This window comes from Perna viridis, chromosome 5 (assembly GCF_037379345.1).
Source record: "Perna viridis isolate PV_CMFRI_1.1 ecotype Kerala chromosome 5, ASM3737934v1, whole genome shotgun sequence".
In the NCBI taxonomy this organism is placed as follows: Eukaryota; Metazoa; Mollusca; class Bivalvia; order Mytilida; family Mytilidae; genus Perna; species Perna viridis.
The window spans coordinates 47667235-47686775 of record NC_142449.1 but is presented as its reverse complement, the minus strand read 5'-3'; the positions used below and the strand labels follow the sequence as shown (position 1 = coordinate 47686775).

At 32.1% G+C, this 19541-nt stretch overlaps 1 protein-coding gene and 1 long non-coding RNA gene across 3 annotated transcripts; one reads left to right on the top strand and one right to left on the bottom strand.

Moving 5' to 3' along the window:
• Positions 1-6498: 6498 nt before the first annotated feature.
• On the top strand, positions 6499-10423 carry LOC148618001 (E3 ubiquitin-protein ligase XIAP-like). Of its 2 annotated transcripts, none has more exons than XM_088585714.1 (3): positions 6499-6611; positions 9026-9544; positions 10153-10423. In XM_088585714.1, exons 2-3 carry the CDS (start codon positions 9046-9048, stop codon positions 10272-10274), a joined length of 621 nt encoding a protein of 206 aa, XP_088441840.1. In that variant the 5' UTR covers positions 6499-6611; positions 9026-9045; the 3' UTR covers positions 10275-10423. The 2 variants fall into 2 exon arrangements, with proteins under 2 accessions (XP_088441840.1, XP_088441841.1); XM_088585715.1 differs by lacking the exon at positions 6499-6611 and adding an exon at positions 8033-8087.
• Positions 7038-13502, bottom strand: LOC148618000 (uncharacterized). The gene is made up of 3 exons (XR_015922601.1): positions 13456-13502; positions 10676-10707; positions 7038-7223 (listed from the first exon to the last, which is right to left on the bottom strand). It is a non-coding gene; the product is annotated as an uncharacterized LOC148618000 (long non-coding RNA).
• Positions 13503-19541: the final 6039 nt, after the last annotated feature.

The window sequence follows — 19541 nt, the reverse complement described above, 5'->3', positions numbered from 1 at the left end:
GCTTACCCTACCGGTGCACCTTGTCCATGCTCCCAGTTTTTAGTGGAGTCCGAGTTGCTCATTTACTTTTGTTACTTTGTATGTATGATTTTTGTTACTTTATGTTCTTTGTTGTGTATGTTTGTTTTCCATGTCTGGTCTTTGTCCCTGGATTACATTCTTTTGATTACCGGTATAACCTTGGTTGCCTTGATTACTCTTTCAAAGGAACAAAAAATGTCGGGAATTCAAACAAATAATAACAAAATTTCAAAACGACAAATAAGCCATGAAAGCAACAAAATCTTTCGGTAAAAAATGAAGTTAGAATGCAGCCCAGTGGGATAGCTTGCACATTCAACATATTTGGGTAACTGAATATATCAAATTTCAAATCCTTCTAATGAAGGGTTGGTGTTTTGATCGTTTTCAAGTCTTAAAAATAAAACAGCAACAAAGTTGTTCCGAAAAGCAGAGAGTTGATGTGCGATACGGCTTATAGAAATTACAACCAATAAATGCACACTAAATTTAAAATCATGCTCATCAAGGGTTGGTAAGAGTTTTCGCCGCCTCGATTTATTAACTTTCATACGAACAGCAGTAAATCCTTATGAAACGCAAAGGATATAACGCATTGGCCAAAAATACGTCGTTGACATTGGAAAATCATTTTTCAAAGTACTTTTATATATTTAGCATAGTTATATAATGATTTCCTATTTCACTTATCCAATTAAACAGGTTGCATTTTTACATTTCAGTTATTTATAGCATTGTCGTTGTTCTGTATCAATTGTCCGGTTTCGTTGGATTTCCTAATGTTTCAAAAGTAAGTTTTCACTTAGACAAAAATATCATTATTAGATTTTGTAACTTTGCTTTTCAGGTTAATTACTTAGACATTTTTCTCTATTACTAAAAAAGAGATAATCAGAACTCATGTGGTCGATATGCTGTTTATTTTGAATAAAGGTTGCTCATTTGCTTTTGTTTGATTCTTTGTTATCTTGGTTATTTCATGTTAATTTGTGTGTGTGTGTGTATGTATTTTCCGTTTCTAGTCGTTAACCTTGGATTATATATTTTTGATTACCGTTCGAATCCTGGTTCCTTTGATTTCCCTTTTACTATACAAGGATTGGCATAGTCGAGAATAAACCGGAAATGGTACATAAGCCTTGGTAGAGTGGTTAGTATTGTATAAATAGAAGGTTTCTCTGAATAGAAATATTCTATTACAATAAATTAGGTTATTCATTAATCAAGCTATTGTGTTAAGAAACTTGAAATGCAAAACATATAACAGCTTATGAGAGGCACCACTACGTTAAAAATTTCGAAAAGATACTGAGAATATAGATAGACTTGTGAACTCAGGAGATATAAAGAGAGAAATCATTGATAATAAATTTACATTTTTGTCTGCTTATATTTTTAATACTTCACTTTTATGATGAATTGTAAATTCTTCTTGAAAGATTATGAGTTTTACAAAAATAGTTTAGCAACGTTAAAAATATCATGGTTTTCTGCTTTAATTCAAAATCATATTCTATTTGAAACCTGAGAATGACAATTCAATTTTCAAAATATTTAACAAAAATAAAGTAACATAAGCAGAGGGATGATTCAAAGGATGCTCAACATAACATTTGGATATTAGATACTTAATACATGTTAATCATATATTTCACTTAAAAACCTCTTCAGTTTCACCTTGACACATTTCCTAAAAGCATTGAAACATAATTTAAATAATTTCGTACTTTACCTTAAAAAAATTATTAAATGACAGATATCATATTTATCATATCAAAATAAATTCAAATTCTTAGAGTTAGAGTTAAAAATGCATAGCTTTGTTGAAAAAAGAAAAAGCAAAATACTATGTAACGATATTTCGGTTCTTTTTTTATGTAAAAGAATAATTAAGGGAACTAAAATTCTAGCGGAAATCAAAAGAATGTTATAAAGGCCAGCAGACATGGAAAATAGGCAAACACAACAAAGAACATAAAATAACTAAAATAATACATACAAAGTAACACAATTAAATTAGCAAGTCGGAAAACCATGACACGTTGAACAAATCAGTACTAATATTTATGGTGGAGAAAGATACACCGTAAGGATCCACGAGTTCATGATGACGACCATAAGACTTCTATAGTGATGTGTTCAATCTTGTAGCAATGTAACCCTGTTCCAGAAGCCTATTCGTTAGAATTCTAGCGCGATACAATAAGTCAGCGTTGTTACAGCAAGCTCTGGCATAACGTATAAGTTCTTACATGAAAACTCCATACGTAGGTGCTGAAAGGATGTTGCCACAGATGGGAGGAAAGTTGACAATACGGAATGAAGTGATCGCGTTTGTTGTATAGTTTGATCAATAGGTGCGATGTATAAAATCCCCGAAACTAAGATTGTTTAGGGATAAAACGTCATCTATATTGCGGAAACTGAGTTCAAAATATCCGACTATATCATATTGTCCTAGTATGTGACAAAAATATAGTACCTTGTATTCAAACATTGTATGTTTTAGGAATTTCTTTAATTCAATTAATATAATATTAAAGAAACAATATACATTATTCTTAACTACAGTTTCAGCTTCTCTGATCTATTCATATTCATTTGGATGATTTCATTTGTCTGATTATAGGTTTACAATTTATTTTCAGATTGTTGTACCTTTGTCATTTTCTACATAGTTTGTGTTCAATTTCTCGCTTAATTTTTCATTCTGAAGACATTTCTGCGAGAAGTTTCATAGTTTTACTTCCATATTCTCACAATACATTGATTTATCGATCAGAACTTCCCTGTTTATTTATAAACATTGCGGAAATTTAAATTTCCACATTAATATACTAACAAAGAATCCATAGTGCATAGCAATTACTGAGCTTCAAAAAGTTAAAATATTTTAAATCTAAGTCAAAATTATAATAACAAAAGTTTAGTTTAGATATTACTTTTTATCATATTTAAAAAGCAAGTATTTGCAGTAAGAACATGTTAGAACGCAAGATTTCATTCTCATTCATGAAAATGATTTAGTTCATGACCGCGCCTTATTCATTTTTTTTCAAATTAAAATGAAAGAAAGGCAGAAAAGATTTATAATTAATAATCGTAAGTTTATATTTTTGTTACAGCAGAAAATTCTACAGTAAACGCCATGCCATTCGTATCTCGACCCCCTGCCAATGCATTTCAACAACCAACAAATAGGCCATGACGTAATTCCTGAACATCACTAAGAAAGATTGCATTCAATGCAAGTAGATGACGAGTTAAGAAAGAACACGTTTAAAAATTGGCGGGCATACTCATCAATTTCACCAGAGTGACTCTATAAAAATGGATTTTATTATATGGGTATCCGAAACAAAGTCCAATGTATCTTTTTGTACAGTATTGTCTTTATTTTTAGGAACTGGTGATAAATGTAAATGTTATATGTATGGTGGTGTACTATCAGACTGGGAAAGCAGTGACATACCTAAGCACCTAACCAAGAGCATAAACGGTGGTTTCCAAATTAAATAATTAAATAAAACAACAACCTTCGTTTTTCTAGTCGAACCTTATTTGATAAACAAGATGTTTAGACTTTTATATTGAATTTTTGTTTTTACCTGTTGTCTTTAAATCTGTATAAAAGTACAAGTATTGGAAGTATTATCGTTTATTTTTGCCAGAAATGGCTAATCGCTAATATTATGACGTTCATGTTTTGTTTTAAAATAATTATTATCATAATCGATTGTATATTTAGGCCATGCAAGCAGAAGTGGCCGTGTTCATCTCAACAATACCCCCTTTCAATGTTTTTTTTTATAAGAAACTCAATACGATTTCGACATATGAGTAGTAACAGAAACACGCAAGGAAAAGCGTAATGACTGTTTGTTACCTATTGAAATTATTAAAACATATTTTGTTTATTGAGGTTTCTCATTTAAATTTTTACAACAAAAAACCTTCAGTGGGTCAGCCTGATATCTTGATCTACACTTAGAGATTGATGATGAGAAAATAGTGACCAAACCGTACGACAAACGGATGACTTTTCATTCAAAATTGTCAACTTTCCTTTCATATGTGACAACATCCCTTCAGCACCTGCGTATGGAGTTTTCATATCGTATGCCTGAGCTTGTCGTAACTGCACAGACTTTTTGTATCGCACTAGACTTCTTACAATTAGGTATCTGGAACAAGGTTATATTGCTACGAGATTGAAGTCATCACTACAGAAGTTTTATGGTCGTTATCATGAACTCGTGGATCGTTACGGTGTATCCATCTGCACCATAAATACTGATTTGTTCAAGTATCATTGTTTTCCTTACCCCTTTCGTCTTCTCTTGACTTTTTATGAACAACTCGGTGGGTGTTTCCAGAAAGCAAAGAGCGCTTACCCTACCGGTACACCTGGTTCATGTTCCCAGTTTATAGTAGAGTCCGAGTTGCTCATTTACTTTTAATACTTTGTATTTGTTTGGTCACTTTATGTTCCTTGTTGTGTTTGTCTGTTTCCCATGTCTGGTCTTTGTCACTGTATTACAGTCTTTTGATTTCCGCTATAATCTTGGTTCCCTTGACTACTCTTTATAATAGAAATACGGATTGATATAGCAATATGGTTTAAACTCGAGTTTTTATCATATATACATACGCTAGTATATACAAGTGGACAAGAAAATGTCATGTTATAGAAAGTACACATTTGTTAAAGTTGCATAACAGTTTCCTTTAATAAGTATCACTTATCTATTTATAGCATAATTCATTTCTATGGTGAATCTGTTTTTTTTACAATACCGTTATTATACTATTAAAAAATGCTTGTCCCACTAGATACAATAAACCAATACAAGGAACTCATTCTCAAATACAGATATACTTGTAAACGATTAATACGTGCGGGTATGTCCCATCCTATATTTTATGGAAATATTCTTCGCAGAGCACGAAAAGTTCAATAATTATGCAATAAGTTAACAAAACAGTGAATTGACTCATTCATAAGGAATATTGTTATGATATAGTTGTAAAATCGTTTAAGATAATTTTTTTGGTATTAACATCGATTTGCTCATAGGGCCTTAACATAGAAACTAACCCACTATGTTCAAAAGCAGACTTTGGCATGACACGGTTTGTATAATTATTGTATCCTATGATATACCGTAGTTCTGAACTACGCATGGGAAAAATTGGCATGGATATTATATACTATGGGGACATAACATGTAGGTTTAAACTGGACTAGAGTTGGCATGTCAGTTAACTGCTAGTAGTCCTTTGTTTGTGCATTTGTGCAACTTATTAACAGTTTCTTTATTTCTGTGTAAACAAGGGGCTCAGACCTAGTGAACTAATTTTTAGGGGGGAATTGTGTATTTTTTCCACAGTGGTCAGATTTTAAAAGGGAGAGTGATCACGCGAAAGTACGTAAACCCCGTCGCATATTTTGCGCCCATCCCAAGTAAGAAATTTATGGCCTCTATATTGTTCCGTTTTCACATTCAGTTATCTTTTATGTTCCTAACGGCTGTAAGGGCAACTCTTTTGCTGTACCTGTGTATAATTGTGTTTTGGGGCCAGATGCAACCTGCCCTGTTGGAAGACCCATGGGGGCCTTTAGTTGACATTTTTCATCGTCATGGGGTTGATGTCTCTTTAATATATTTACCCTATCCATTCTCGTAATGCTAAAATGTTAAGAAAAGGAAAATATGGAAATACCTGCATTTTAAAGGGAATACCAGAATAGTTCATAGGAATCTATTCACATCCAAAGCATTCCTCAAATTCTACGTGGTTTCTTTTATGCCGAATCATTTATAGAAAACATTTTTACTTATAAAATGAAGAAACAATTCATTGTGTAAACTTTGTACGCGTGTTCTTTGTTTGTCATTTTAAGAAGACATGGAGCTGTATCTAAAACGACTTCCATAACGATTGGTTTATGTATTTTAATTCACAGGAATAACCAGAAAAAAACATATGTATATGACTAATAAATAAATTCATGAAAATCATGTAATTAAATATCATACGGACGTTATGTATTTTTGACAGTACTTAATGTATCAAAAAAGTATTTTTTCGCGTGATTTTTGAAAAAAAAAGTTTGCATCTGTTTTACTTGCACAAAACGAACATTTACATATTGGTTCTAACCATGCGTCTACATACGTAATTTCACACTATGAAAGAATTTGTTGCAGTTTTACCACTTAAAAAAATCTAGAACATAGATTATTACATCCATTTACGTTAAGATAACAGTTTCATTTGCAAACGTGATAAAAAAAGGGCTTATTCATAACTTGATGTTGAATCATCTTTTTATATTGTTAATTGTTTGATACCATATAAGCTTCATCATTTTAATATATATATATATATATATATATATATATATATATATATATATATATATATATATATATATATATATATATATATACATATATATATATATATATAAGGTAATTAAGAAATTCATGACCATTTAAAAAAGTCAGTTTATGTAGAAAAAGTAACTGTTGTTATGAAGTTTCGAGCTAAGGATAGTTGTGAGAAAGCAATTAAGTTTTAGACAAGTAAGTCAAATTAATCGACATTTGTTTGATTTAGTTTAGAAAAGTACACAATGTAAAAAAAATAAGTATTGTAAATCAAAAGGACAGGGAATAGTCAATAGGCCAACGCTTCTATAAGTTAATTACTAAAATGTAAAAAAGCTGCTTGAAATGAAAAAAATGGAGGAATCTCTTTAAGGCAATGGTTTATAGACATCTTACCGTAGGATAAAAAATGCAAATAACCCGCACTGATGAAACGATCAATATTTTCAAAATACACAATGAACAAAATGGAAGAGATGACAATGTTCTTTTCTGGATTACGTTTAATGTACTCATCATAATGAGATCGACAATCAGCAATTCAAAATTTTATTTTTATCCAGAAACAAGCAACTGTCATGTTCATTCTGAACTAATATCACAATCAAGAAAAAGCTCTGAATATGTCACGCGTACAAGTTTAATGGTTTAATGAATGAACCACTAGCTGTTTTGCTCGTTGTTGTTGTACTTGCACTCCATATTCGTGTCAATCCGATCATGGTGGGGCTGTAGCACTTTTTAAGTACATGGTCGGTTCTTAATGTTGGTATTGTGAGCCTCTCTGCACTAACCTGGTCACCATTTCTACACGAATTCATATACATAATAACAGGATTAACATCTATGACTTAATACAAAAGCTTTTATATCAGTCGATAAGATCATGAAGACCATGGAAACTTTAAAGTAACGAATTTTACCTATAGAAAAAAAACATAACTTAGCCCGAATCGCTTTTGTAGGCGCTATGTTACAAATTAAACATACAAATGATTTGAAGCCTGTGGAACATGAAAGTTGGAATTTCTAGTCTTCAGGAACAATACACTTATTTCATTAAAAAAACCTAAAGATTAGTCTTTCATGATCCATTCTATATTTGTATATTGATATTTTTTCAACTATCAAAAATCACAATCATCGGTGCCTTCTTTGACTAAAAATAATTTTCAATTCATTACGTTCTATGAGAATTTGAAATATAGAACAATCCGAAGTTTTCTTAACCTGCCCTATAACGGTTAACATGTGAAAGGAAGTACTCAGTAAACTTTATATTAAAAAAATGAAAAAAAAAAAAAAAACAAAAAAAAAACAAAAAACAAAAACAAAAAAAAACAAACCCAAAAAAACAAACACACAAACAAAACAAAACATAAAAAAAAACAACAAAAACAAAAAACAAAAACAAAACAAAACATTGTCGCATGTCCACTTTGTGTTCTTCCATCTTTTATATTCCGGTGTTTAAGTAGTTTTGTAAAACAATCATCCACTTTATTATGCCCGTTTTTTACTTCCGGCACAGCGTTAACAACAATGCTATTATATAATAGACAATAGACAATAGAAAATAATATCAGAATAGCAAAATTCTGATTGGCCAATTTTAAATTTTGTTTTTAAACGTCTACTTATCAGTCGTGTATCTGATAATTTAAAAGAAAGGTAATATTTTAGATAATGTAAAAAAAACAATTTGATAAGCGACAATGATACTTAATACACAAAATTATTTTATTGTATTTAATGTTTGTATATGTGATCTAGCTAACATTAAGATATGATATGGATGTAAGATTAAAATAGGGAAGAGTTTGTCGTATTCAGTTGATGCAAACAAACTGAAAACTATTCAGTTAATGCAGTAATTTTCGCGTTTGCTTTTTTGTGGATTTTGTTGAATCTCCATATTTGTTGATATTGTTTTTCGCTTTTTTTTTTTAATAAATCGTGGTTTAAATTATAAATATTCAATTTCGCGATAACTATACTTGAACATGAAATGGATGATAAAATGAACATTAAATGATGAAATGAAAAATTGGATGGGACACAGGGAAAATGGGGTCGACAAATTTTGATTGCCACTGGAAATAGGGAGAAGTGGATAGGTTCGGGCAAATTAACCTCCTGTGGCAGAGCCCTATGGTTCCTACTCCGGGAGAATACCACAGAAGGGTTTTTTAACGTGCGAGGAAAGTGACATCTTTCCCAACAGGTGGCACCACTATGGTTTGCGGTCAGGTTTTCCGTATTATGGCCTGACGACGACAGCATGTAACATGTCAGGGTTACCCCATTCCACCGGCTGGGGCACACAACCCAGTTGCTCTGTGGGCAGAGCGCCCTATCCCCCGGCCAGGGTTCTGAGCACTATTTAGTCGCCTTTTACGACAAGCTTAGCGCTGCTGCGGCCTATTCTTTTGACACCCGGACCAGCACGGGGCCGAAATAACAATGGTGATAGTTAAAACTGTTATTTCAAAAGGAATCCAATACTTTTTCTTTTGCTGATTTCTTTCCCATGTGTTCTATAACTTCAACATAAGTGACGGAATAGTTCAATAAGCAAAACATTTGCAACGTTAATATATTTATTGCAGGAACAAATACTGCAGTCGCAATGGCACTTGTATCGACTTCTCCTGCCAATGGATTTAGACAACAAAAAAGAAGTGACATTATACCCGAACATCCTCTAGAAAGGCTGCGTCCATTGCAAGTAGATGTCGAATTAAGAAAGAGCACATTTACAAATTGGCCAAAAGACTCTTTTATTTCAGCTCAGAATTTGTATAACAATGGATTTTATTACATGGGAATTAAAGATAAAGTCCAATGTTCATTTTGTGGTGGAGTTCTAAGCGGATGGGAGAAAGATGACGACGTGGAGAAAGAACATGCCCGTCATTTTGGAAAATGTGAATTTGTGAAGATCAGAAAAGAATCCCGGCATATGCGCTTTTTCGCAAGTAAGGAAGCAAGCTCCAACTCCAGCAGTTTGAGTCCTGACAACAGAAAGTATGTTCTATACAATGACAGACTGGAATCTTATGATGAATGGTCAAAGCTAACTACCCAGTCACCAAAAGATTTGGCTGAAACTGGATTGTACTATACAGGTCAATTAATATTCTTATATTAAAGAAAATCAATTGTTTCGTTTAAACCTGTTTAAACTACGTAAAGTCTTGATATGTGAAAACAAGAGTACAACCAAGGGTGACCAAAGTTTGAAGTGGAGTCAATGCCGATTTTAAACAAAATATTACTACGATAGTAAAAATAAATGCGATAGAAACAAAGCATAGCAACGGAATCGAAAAAGAAAATTAGCAAACGTATAAAAACCAAGGAAAAGAAAACCCGCACCCCATCGGTGTAGTAGCGTCATCTGCCTTACACACATGTAAAACTATTCACATAATTTTCAACTAAATTTAGCAAATAAAATTGGACACAGAGTTCACGTGAAATTTGGATGAATAGTAAAGTAATATTCATGCTAAGTTTATGTAAAAATCCGATTACCATGTTTTTCACTTGAATAATGTTTGCCTGTTAATGAAAAAAAACCCCTAAAAAACAAAACACCTCTCCCCAAATGAGAAAAAACCCAAAACAAACAAAACAAAATGAACATAGAGTTGTCCAATCTTTTTTGAAAATTTTAGTTTAGAATTTGTACCTTTTTCAAGTATAAGTCTGTAAAATATTGCTATATTTGTAGGAACTGGTGATAAATGTAAGTGTTACATGTGCGGTGGCGTATTATCAGACTGGGAAAGCAGTGATATACCAAAGGAGGAACACAAACGTTGGTTTCCAAACTGTCCTCTGTTTTCGAATTAAGAGACTAGCAATGTACATACCAGTTCGATTCTTTCCTCTTAAATATTTTAACAAAACCACTGATATTATCGCTCTTCGCGTTTTAATATCTCATTTCAACCAGAATTCGTGTATTAGCTTAATTTTACTATTAAATACTTTCAGCTTTCTCCATTTACTCTCATTCACAACATGCATTTAAATGTTGACAAATGATATGCCATTAAGGAAAATGAGCACCAAACTTACTAACTACATAAGTTCAAATGTAACTAAACTTTCGAAAAATGATTGTAAGCATCATTAAGAATACAAGGAAGTTTGGTAGCTATTGTTTTGTTATGCTACCTTCATTCCACATATATGGTAATATTCTAACGTTTTATTGCCTATGAAGGAAAACAACTCAAGAATAAGAATACCTAGTTAGAGGTTGCTGCTACTTTTATGAATTCTGAAAAAAAATGAGATGAACCTACACACAACATAAAACACAATAAAAAAAAACAAGAAAAATCCAGTCCACTGTAGCTGGTAAATTTTTTATTAGATATAATTTAAGGACTAACGCTTTCTGTAACTTTCCCCATATGTTGAAACTATTTAAATCGAGTGTGTGTATTGCATTTGTTTTTAAGCTAAAATTTATTGATAGTAATCAAAGCTGGCCAAAGATTTTTTTTCACCTTAATAGACTAAATTGCGATTACCCTTTATGCGAATGAGTGTTTTTTTAACGTCCTTGACTGCCCTGTCGGGTCCCACACGGACGGACCCTTTAAGCAGGCTAAGAATACTTAATGCGATGCCAGTCATTTTAAGGTGACTACAATGTATGACTAAAATCATAATATGTAAAGCTATGATGAAAGATCGATCAAATTTATCAGAGTTAACGCAATCAAAAGTTTAATGCCTTTACATTAATTAATAGGCTGATAAAACATATGGAATTAGTCTTTATCTTTTTTTTTGTTTTTTGACGTTACCTTTTGGTTTCTAAGAATTGCTTTTGTCTTTGCCCTTTACTTTAAAGAATTGATGGAATTGTTATATTTTCATCAATTTCGGTTTATAAGTTCATAATAAGAAATGTATACACGACAGAACAACTGAGACATTGTACTAGAAACGAAGGTTCATATATCATGCGACATATGTCTGATATAGGTCTGATCATGAGTCATTGTTATATTGTAACACTAGTTGTTTGCTGTCTATAGGAAATGTGAACAATTCTATAAAAAACAAAACAATGAAGAAATTGAACTGTAACATATTGATGATACAGAAAAGTTTAAAGTACATTTGTACTGTCCGTATTTTAAATACATTTAAGTTAATATATGAAATCATCATCTCATCGCATGTCTTTTCATATATTTTTTGACATATAACTACAATTTAAAACGCCCTCTTCAACAAGTACCACTTATTTATAAATATCTTTACATCAACTTCATATTTGACGACTTCATTTTTTGACCATAATCCTAGGGCGGGAAGCGGGGGAATACTTAATGATCTTGCTTCCCTTGATTAATCTTTGTCTTAAGATGTTTTTTATTCTTTAATTATTAATGGACTGTTTTGAATATTATTCTGTATTTCTGTATTGCCGTATTGCTAATAAAATGTTACATCGAGGTATAAAAGAAAGAAGAAATCAATGATACGGAGACCAAAGCAGTACGAACCAAAAGGAGAAATATAAATCATGATTTACAGATTTGACAAAAGAAGTTACAGGGTATAATCTTTTCATTTTTGTTTTAGTATTACACTAGTCAAAACACACACTCGTGAGACAGGGTAAAATAATAAGTAAAACACTCAGACCACTCAGACAGGGTAACGTAATAAGTAAAAGAGTAATTGTCTACTGCTTAAAGCCATTCAAACATTTATTAACATCTTCTTCTATATTAAAATACAAAGTACTGAATCAATCCTGATTTAGTTTCACTTTCAACTAGTACTATATATGAATTATAACGTTCCAATTCAAGTTTACAAGGACTTCTGTAGTGATCAAATGTGTACTTCCTTACATTATGATTCATGTAGAGATAAAATGGAGTCATTGTAAAACAGAAAGTTGAAAGCGATGAATAATAACAGGAAAACATCAATGCAGATCATTTCGTATATGAATTTCGTTATACTATCAAGGACAGGTGATTATTTCAATTGTTTGCTAAAATGTCACTTACAACATTGTTCTGAATTACAATTTAGATAAAAGCACACAAATCATGACTATTCACACCTATGATTTTTTATTTATTGTCCAGTTTAATTTTCTTTACAAAAATGTTGTAGAAAAAAACAAACTAAGTTATCCTTCCTAAAATACATAGAGAAAAATACGAAGATGAATTTATTTCGGTTTTTATTTCATGTTTTCAGAAGTTTTAATGACCTATATAATACAGCCTTATGTAATATCACAACCGAATTATCATTTCAAAAGTTATACGAGCATTAGGTTGCCGATATGAAAGCTGTCACTTAATCATAAGAACATTTAGACTTTCCTGTAACAAGCATCATCTTCCGTACAAACAATATTTGACATCGATGTTTGCATATGAGTACATGCCGTCATCTTAAGGTCCCACCCTGAGTGTGAGTGTACATAAGGCTCCTACTAGAAGATTTGAAATTATCCCTCTTTCTTAAATTTAATTTTTTTCCTCCATATATTTAATTTTAAAACAATTTGTTCATCTTTGTTTTCTACGAATCAAGTTTCATCATATAAACATATGTATTAACATTGAGCAGAGAAAGATCATCAGTAAAGCCTGGTCAGAAACGTATTCTCTTCGATGTAATGTTTGTCTGCAGTGGTTCTTTTTTAAATTGATATGTTAAATGAACGGACTATAGAAAACACAATATTTTAAAGGCGAAAGGATTTTTATGACCACATCATTCATGTAATGTTACAATTTCTAGAATCAGGCAGAGAAATTTTGTGGCGTCTGTCTGAGCATAAAATTACGCATTGAAGCTTTAAATTGGGGACGCATTGAATTTATCTTCAGTGATTGATGTGAGGAAAAAATAATTCGTTGGGTATTCTGGAATTGTTAAGCCGCACACTTATCAATGTAAAGAATATCTATATTTGTACTTTACTCCTACACTTTATAAGCAAACAAACATGTTTGTCTCCCGCTATGTAACAGTGTTTTACCTGAATCAAACTTGTATGAAATTTGGTGATCATCGAGTATGTTCCGCTGAAAACGGAAGAGAGATGAGGTTAATATACAAATCATATGTTATCGTTACCTTATCAACTACACGATAAGACTGCATGATTGACTATATCTTCATATCTTAACGATAATCATTTAAAAGTCACTGATGTCTCTCGTGATTAACTAAAGACAGACATACAGACAGACAGACAAATCCCTGATCAATGTTTAAATATTTTCTGAGTACAATAGATTAAACATAATAAGCACGTACATACACAAATCATTGTTTATAACTTTTATTTTTTATTTTTCGCATGTATATATTTTAAAACCGTAAATATTATAGGAATTGATGATTAAACTAAAAGTAATGATAAGTTTATCAATAATGATTTGTGCATGTACGTGCTTGTCTGTTTGTTACTTTGTATGTATTATGTTTGTTATTTTATGTTCATTGTTGGGTGTGTGTCTGTTTTCCATGTCTGGTCTTTGTCCCTGGATTACATTCTTTTGATTTCCGCTAGAATCTTGGTTCCCTTGATTACTATTTACCACGGTATTGTCCGTCTCCTGATCGGAGCTTAAAAGCTGCCGCTTTCGAAATTTTCGGTTTTCATTACTCGCAATGATGGGATGAAAAGGAAAGTGATGAAGCTCAAAAGTGACAATTTAGATCAAAATAATACTTTTTAATATCCAACTAATGTTGTAATGTATTAAACAAAGTGTTGACACTAAAATGTGTTGTGAAAATGCTCCCTTTTTCGGAAAATTTTAAGAGGGTGTCTTCTTATCTAGAGTTTCCGACGATTAACATCTATGCAAATTGTATCTCTGCTAAAATTTCAATATATAAAAATGACATTATTATTGATTTTTCTTCAGAATTAATGATACTTTCCCCCGGTTATTTCAACAACTCGCACTCCACTAAAAACTGGGAGCATTGACCAGGTGCATCTCTGCTTTTCTAGAAACACACGCCGAGTTGCTCATAAAAAGTCAAGTCCGGGGTAGACAAACGAGGAAAGGAAAACTATGACCAGTTGAATAAATCAGTTTTCATGATGCAGATGGATGCACCTTAACGATCCACGAGTTCATTATGACGACCATAAAACTTCTGTAGTGATGACTTCAATCTTGTAGCAACATAACCCTGTTCCAGAAGCCTATTTGTTAGAGTTCTAGTGCGGTACAAAAAGTGTGCGTAATTTAAAACTTAGTACAAAATACATTTATACGTGTTAGAGTTATTCCGCCTTTATCATAATAAAAGCCGTATAATCAACTGATTTGTAAGATAAGTATACAAATGGGAAGTTGCTTTTCTAGGTTTTTGAATGAAAACAAATATGCATATGGTTTTAGAGAGTTAGATCTGATATATATCACAGAGACGAAACTTGATGAGACTTTCAACGATAGCTTATTTACGGTCGAAAGGTACAAGCATTTCAGAGAGATCGAATACGGCCTGGAGGTGGTATACTAGCCCTTATAAAAATTGACATTCCATCCGGTAGACAGCAATTGTATGAGTCCAAAGACTTAGAAAACATATGTTTTGAGGTACACGTCTACGACAGAAAATGGTTAATTATGGGAATATATAGCTTTTTTGTTGAAAAATTCTCAAACAATGTAGATCAGTGTTTAGAAAATATGAACACGATCTAATCCTTGGAGGTCTGAAGTTTGATTTATTGCAAACCAGAAGTAAAACATTTAATGATATATGTGAGATTTTTTTTATCTGTATTAGCTTGCAGATAAACCGACATGTTTCATGAAAAAAATGTAAGCCATCACTGGTAGATGTTATACTCACAAATAAGAGTTTATTTTGTTTCAATACACATAATATCCCTACTAAGTGATTGTAATAGACTAATAGCTACTACCTTAAAGAGAAATTTGTCAGGTAAGAAGAGAAAAAGTATGTCTTTCACTATAGAACTTATTTATTTAATCATGATATTTATAAAATTAACATCCATAGTTTGGCTAATAGCTCTAGTACAAAACAAATGAACGGCAAATAAATGAATGATGCAAAACACTGGTGACTTATACCTTAGACAAGCATGCTCCGATTAAAACACACAGAAATAAACCACTATCATACATGAACAGCGAACTAAGAAAAGTAATTCATCAAAAACATATGCTGCATACAAATTATAATAAATAACAAAACAGTAAGACCTGGGAAAACAAACTAAAGAGAGGCTCTATGTAAAACCTACCTCTTAGAGAGGTGCACAGGGAGAGCAAAATCCTGTGATTTTAGAAAATGCGTCAAACCATTCCTATCTAAAAATGGTGAGCAAAAATAGTTTTATCAGAAAGTAACAAAACAGTTAATGATACAAAACAGGTAGCCAATATTTTAACACCTTTTTTTTCTACTGTAGCCATTGAAAAAGACATCACTTATGAAAAAGATGAAAAAGACCAACACCCAAGTATAAAAGAAATTGAAAATAATCGAAACAGTGGAGTAAGTTTTGATTTTTTTTAAAGTAACACCAGAAAAGGTTGATACAATTATGAATAAAATAAACATAAAAAAGCTACATATGCTGATGTTATTCTAGCAAAGGTTGTAAAGCTAAGTAAATCTGTCATGGGACCTCAAATTACAACACTTAAAAATGAAACAAAAAAAAAGATAAACTTCAAAAATCAACTTCGGACATATGAGTGTGTCATCCTTTATTTCAAAAATCTATGAAAAAAGTACTAGACATCCAACTTGCTGATTTTGTCGATAAAATACTTAATCCGTATCTAAGTACATCTCGAAAGGGACATGGGTGCCAGACTACAGTGTTAATACTGCTGAAGGATTGGAGAGAGGGCAAAGATAAATATCACTATATGGTTGCTGTTCTCTAAGGCCTTTGACTGCTTACCAAACGAAGTTTTGGTGTCATATGGTATTATACCACAATCTGTCTCCTTAATAAAATCATATCTGACTTTTATCCAAATGGTAGAAATCAGCAAAATAAACTCGAAAACATTCTTAGCAGTTGGGCTGGCATTCATAAAAGGGTCCCACAAGGCTTGATATTGGGTCCCTTCCTTTTTGATTTTTAAATTTCCATTCATCCCTTCCGTATCTGCGTATGGAGTGTTCATATAACAACTCATAAGTTATGCCAGAGCTTGCCGGAACTATGCAGACTTTTTGTATTGCGCTAGACTTCTTACAATTAGGGTTATGTTGCTACAAGATTAAAGTCATCACTACAGTTTTATGGTCGTTATCATGAACTCGTGGATCCTAAAGGTATATCCATCTGCACCATAAATACTGATTTGGTCAAGTGTCATTGTTTTCCTTTCATCTTTCGTCTACCCCAGACTTGACTTTTTATGAACAACTCGGCGGGTGTTTCTAGAAAAGCAGAGGACACTTACCCTGTCGGTACACCTGGTCCATGCTCCCAGTTTGTAGTGGAGTCCGAGTTGCTCATTTGCTTTCGTTTCTTTGTATGTATTATTTTAGTTACTTTCTGTTTATTGTTGTGTTTGTCTGTTTTCCATGTCTGGTCTTTGTCCCTGGATTGCATTCTTTTGATTTCCGCTAGGATCATGGTTCCTTTGATTACTTTTTTAATATATTTCTAAACGATATTTTTTACGTCATAAAATATGGATTACTCTATAACTATGCGGACGATAATACTCTGTCATTTTCAAGTGCAGACTATAGAAATCTTATTTCAACTCTTGAAACGGAGTCAAATTGGTTGATAGAATAATTTAAACTATAAACAAAATGCAGGCAAATCCTGACAGTTTCAGGTAATAGTATTTGGGAAAAACTTTTGAAATGAACCCAACAATTGAAGTTCAAAATAAAAATTAGCTTGTGAAAAAGTAGTCAGATTGGAATAGAAATTGCCTTTAAGCTGAAATCTGACGTTCATATTTGTAAAATATGTAGAAAAACAGCTCAGTAACTCTGTGCTCTAAAACAATTGAGCCAATTTCTTTCCAGGCTTAATGAAATTACATTTTTTCATGCATTCGTTCTAAGCAATTTTAATTTTGCCCTTTGGCTTGGCATATCTGCTCGGAAGCTAGCACTATAAATTAGAGAAAGTCCATGAACGAGCACTTCGCCTCATTTTTGATGGTTACATTTTGTCATATTTGGATTTAATTACAGAGAACTCAGCTGTCTACTCCACTCTTTGTCGCATCAGAACCATGGCACTTGAAACATTAAACTTCAAAATCTTACAACTTATCTTCAAATCGTCTCAAGAACCTGGTAAGTAAATAACAATCCAAATATTCCTTCCGGTACAGCATTGTTTTGGATATCCCACGGGTAAGAACTTCTTCTATTTGCAAAACCTCATTTTGATATGCAGCTCCTGTGTTATGGAACAGCATGCCTGAAAATTTGATGACTTCTTACAATTTAAAAGCTTGCTTCAGTCCTGAAATGGATCAGAATGTAGATGTAGTGAATGCAAGTAGTCATACTTTTATCTCTGTTTTTTTTTTATCTGTTTTTTTTTTATTTTGGCTTGTGTTTATTTTAATTGCTTAAAAATTGTACTGCTTATGCTTAAATGCTATGCATGCTAAACTGTGTGATTTTTATTTATTCATATGTGCTTGTATAGTTGTTTTTATGTTATGTATTTGTCATTTATATTCGACATAAAGCTCGTGAGAGTTTATGCTTGTATGTTATAAAACATGCATAATCAACGGAGAAAAGAAAGAATAAAGTTTTCTATGCCTATGTTTAAAACAATATGACAGTTTGCTTTAGACTTTTCAACCTGAGTCAACAAATCGTTCATTACATGTCATATTTTTTTGACTTAATTTATGGCTCCGTAATATATCAAATTTTCTGACTCAAAACACATCGCTTATGACATGTCCAATCTTTCCGATTCAACTCAATACTCATGTTATATGTCTGTGGGATTATTGTACTTGGGTACCAATTTTGTCGATTTTTATGGTTCAGAGAAATCGTTCTTCTCAAAATATGAAACTTCTGTTCAAATTAAGAAGCTTTTGTAATAGCCCAAACATTTGCTACAATGACAGATAAAAACTTAACAAACTAACAATATTGATAATAAATTATCAGTATTGAAATCAAAAAGACGATGATACACATTTACCAACTTGATCGACTCACGGATGTAAAACAACTACAAATTGGCTTTATTTGATTGTTGAATTACATGCTTGAAGAAACAATTGCTTTTGTACTTGACTACAGCATCCTTTACTTAAGGTTTCCAAAAATATCGCCTTTATTCAAATTAGCATCACTTTTGCATTCCTTTAGAATAAATTGAATGTAGATGACTGTTAATAAGTGAAATTGCGGTCTTCAGTTTTAGTCAGGATTTAACATTGTTCATTTTAAATATATTCTAATGATAAATAAAACACCAAAATCGCTTTTTACACGTATTATAACAAATTAATTTTATGACTTAAACAGCCAAAATCATATTCAGCTCAATTTATATGTTTGTAAATAATTTACATGTTTTTCATGTCTGGTCTTTGTCCCTGGATTACATTCTTTTGATTACCGCTATAATCTTGGTTCCCTTGATTACTCTTACATATGCTAATCATACAGGTTTATGTTGAGTCTTTGCTGATATCATCACATTTTATGATCCCAATCACATTTCAATTGACTGTTATGTAATTTCTATCATCTTGTTGAGACAAGCTATTTTCAGATATTTCCATATTTTATTGGTTTGACAACATACCAAACTTGATACTTACCAGATGTTACCAAATGCGATGGGAAGGTAACTGTTGTTGGAAGGGGACGTGCTTACCCTTCCAGAGCACCTGATAACACTTCCATTTTAGTGAAATTTCATATTGCAAGTGCTTCAGAAAACTGTACAATATCACATGACTTTCGATTTATATGATAATCAATTCAAAATCATGTGTGTAACTTTCTGATGTGTAGATAAGCATTTGTAATGGGAATTAGTACTGTTTGCATGTTTCTGTGTATGTTTTTAAATTCCTTTGTTCTGTCTGACTTGTTCTT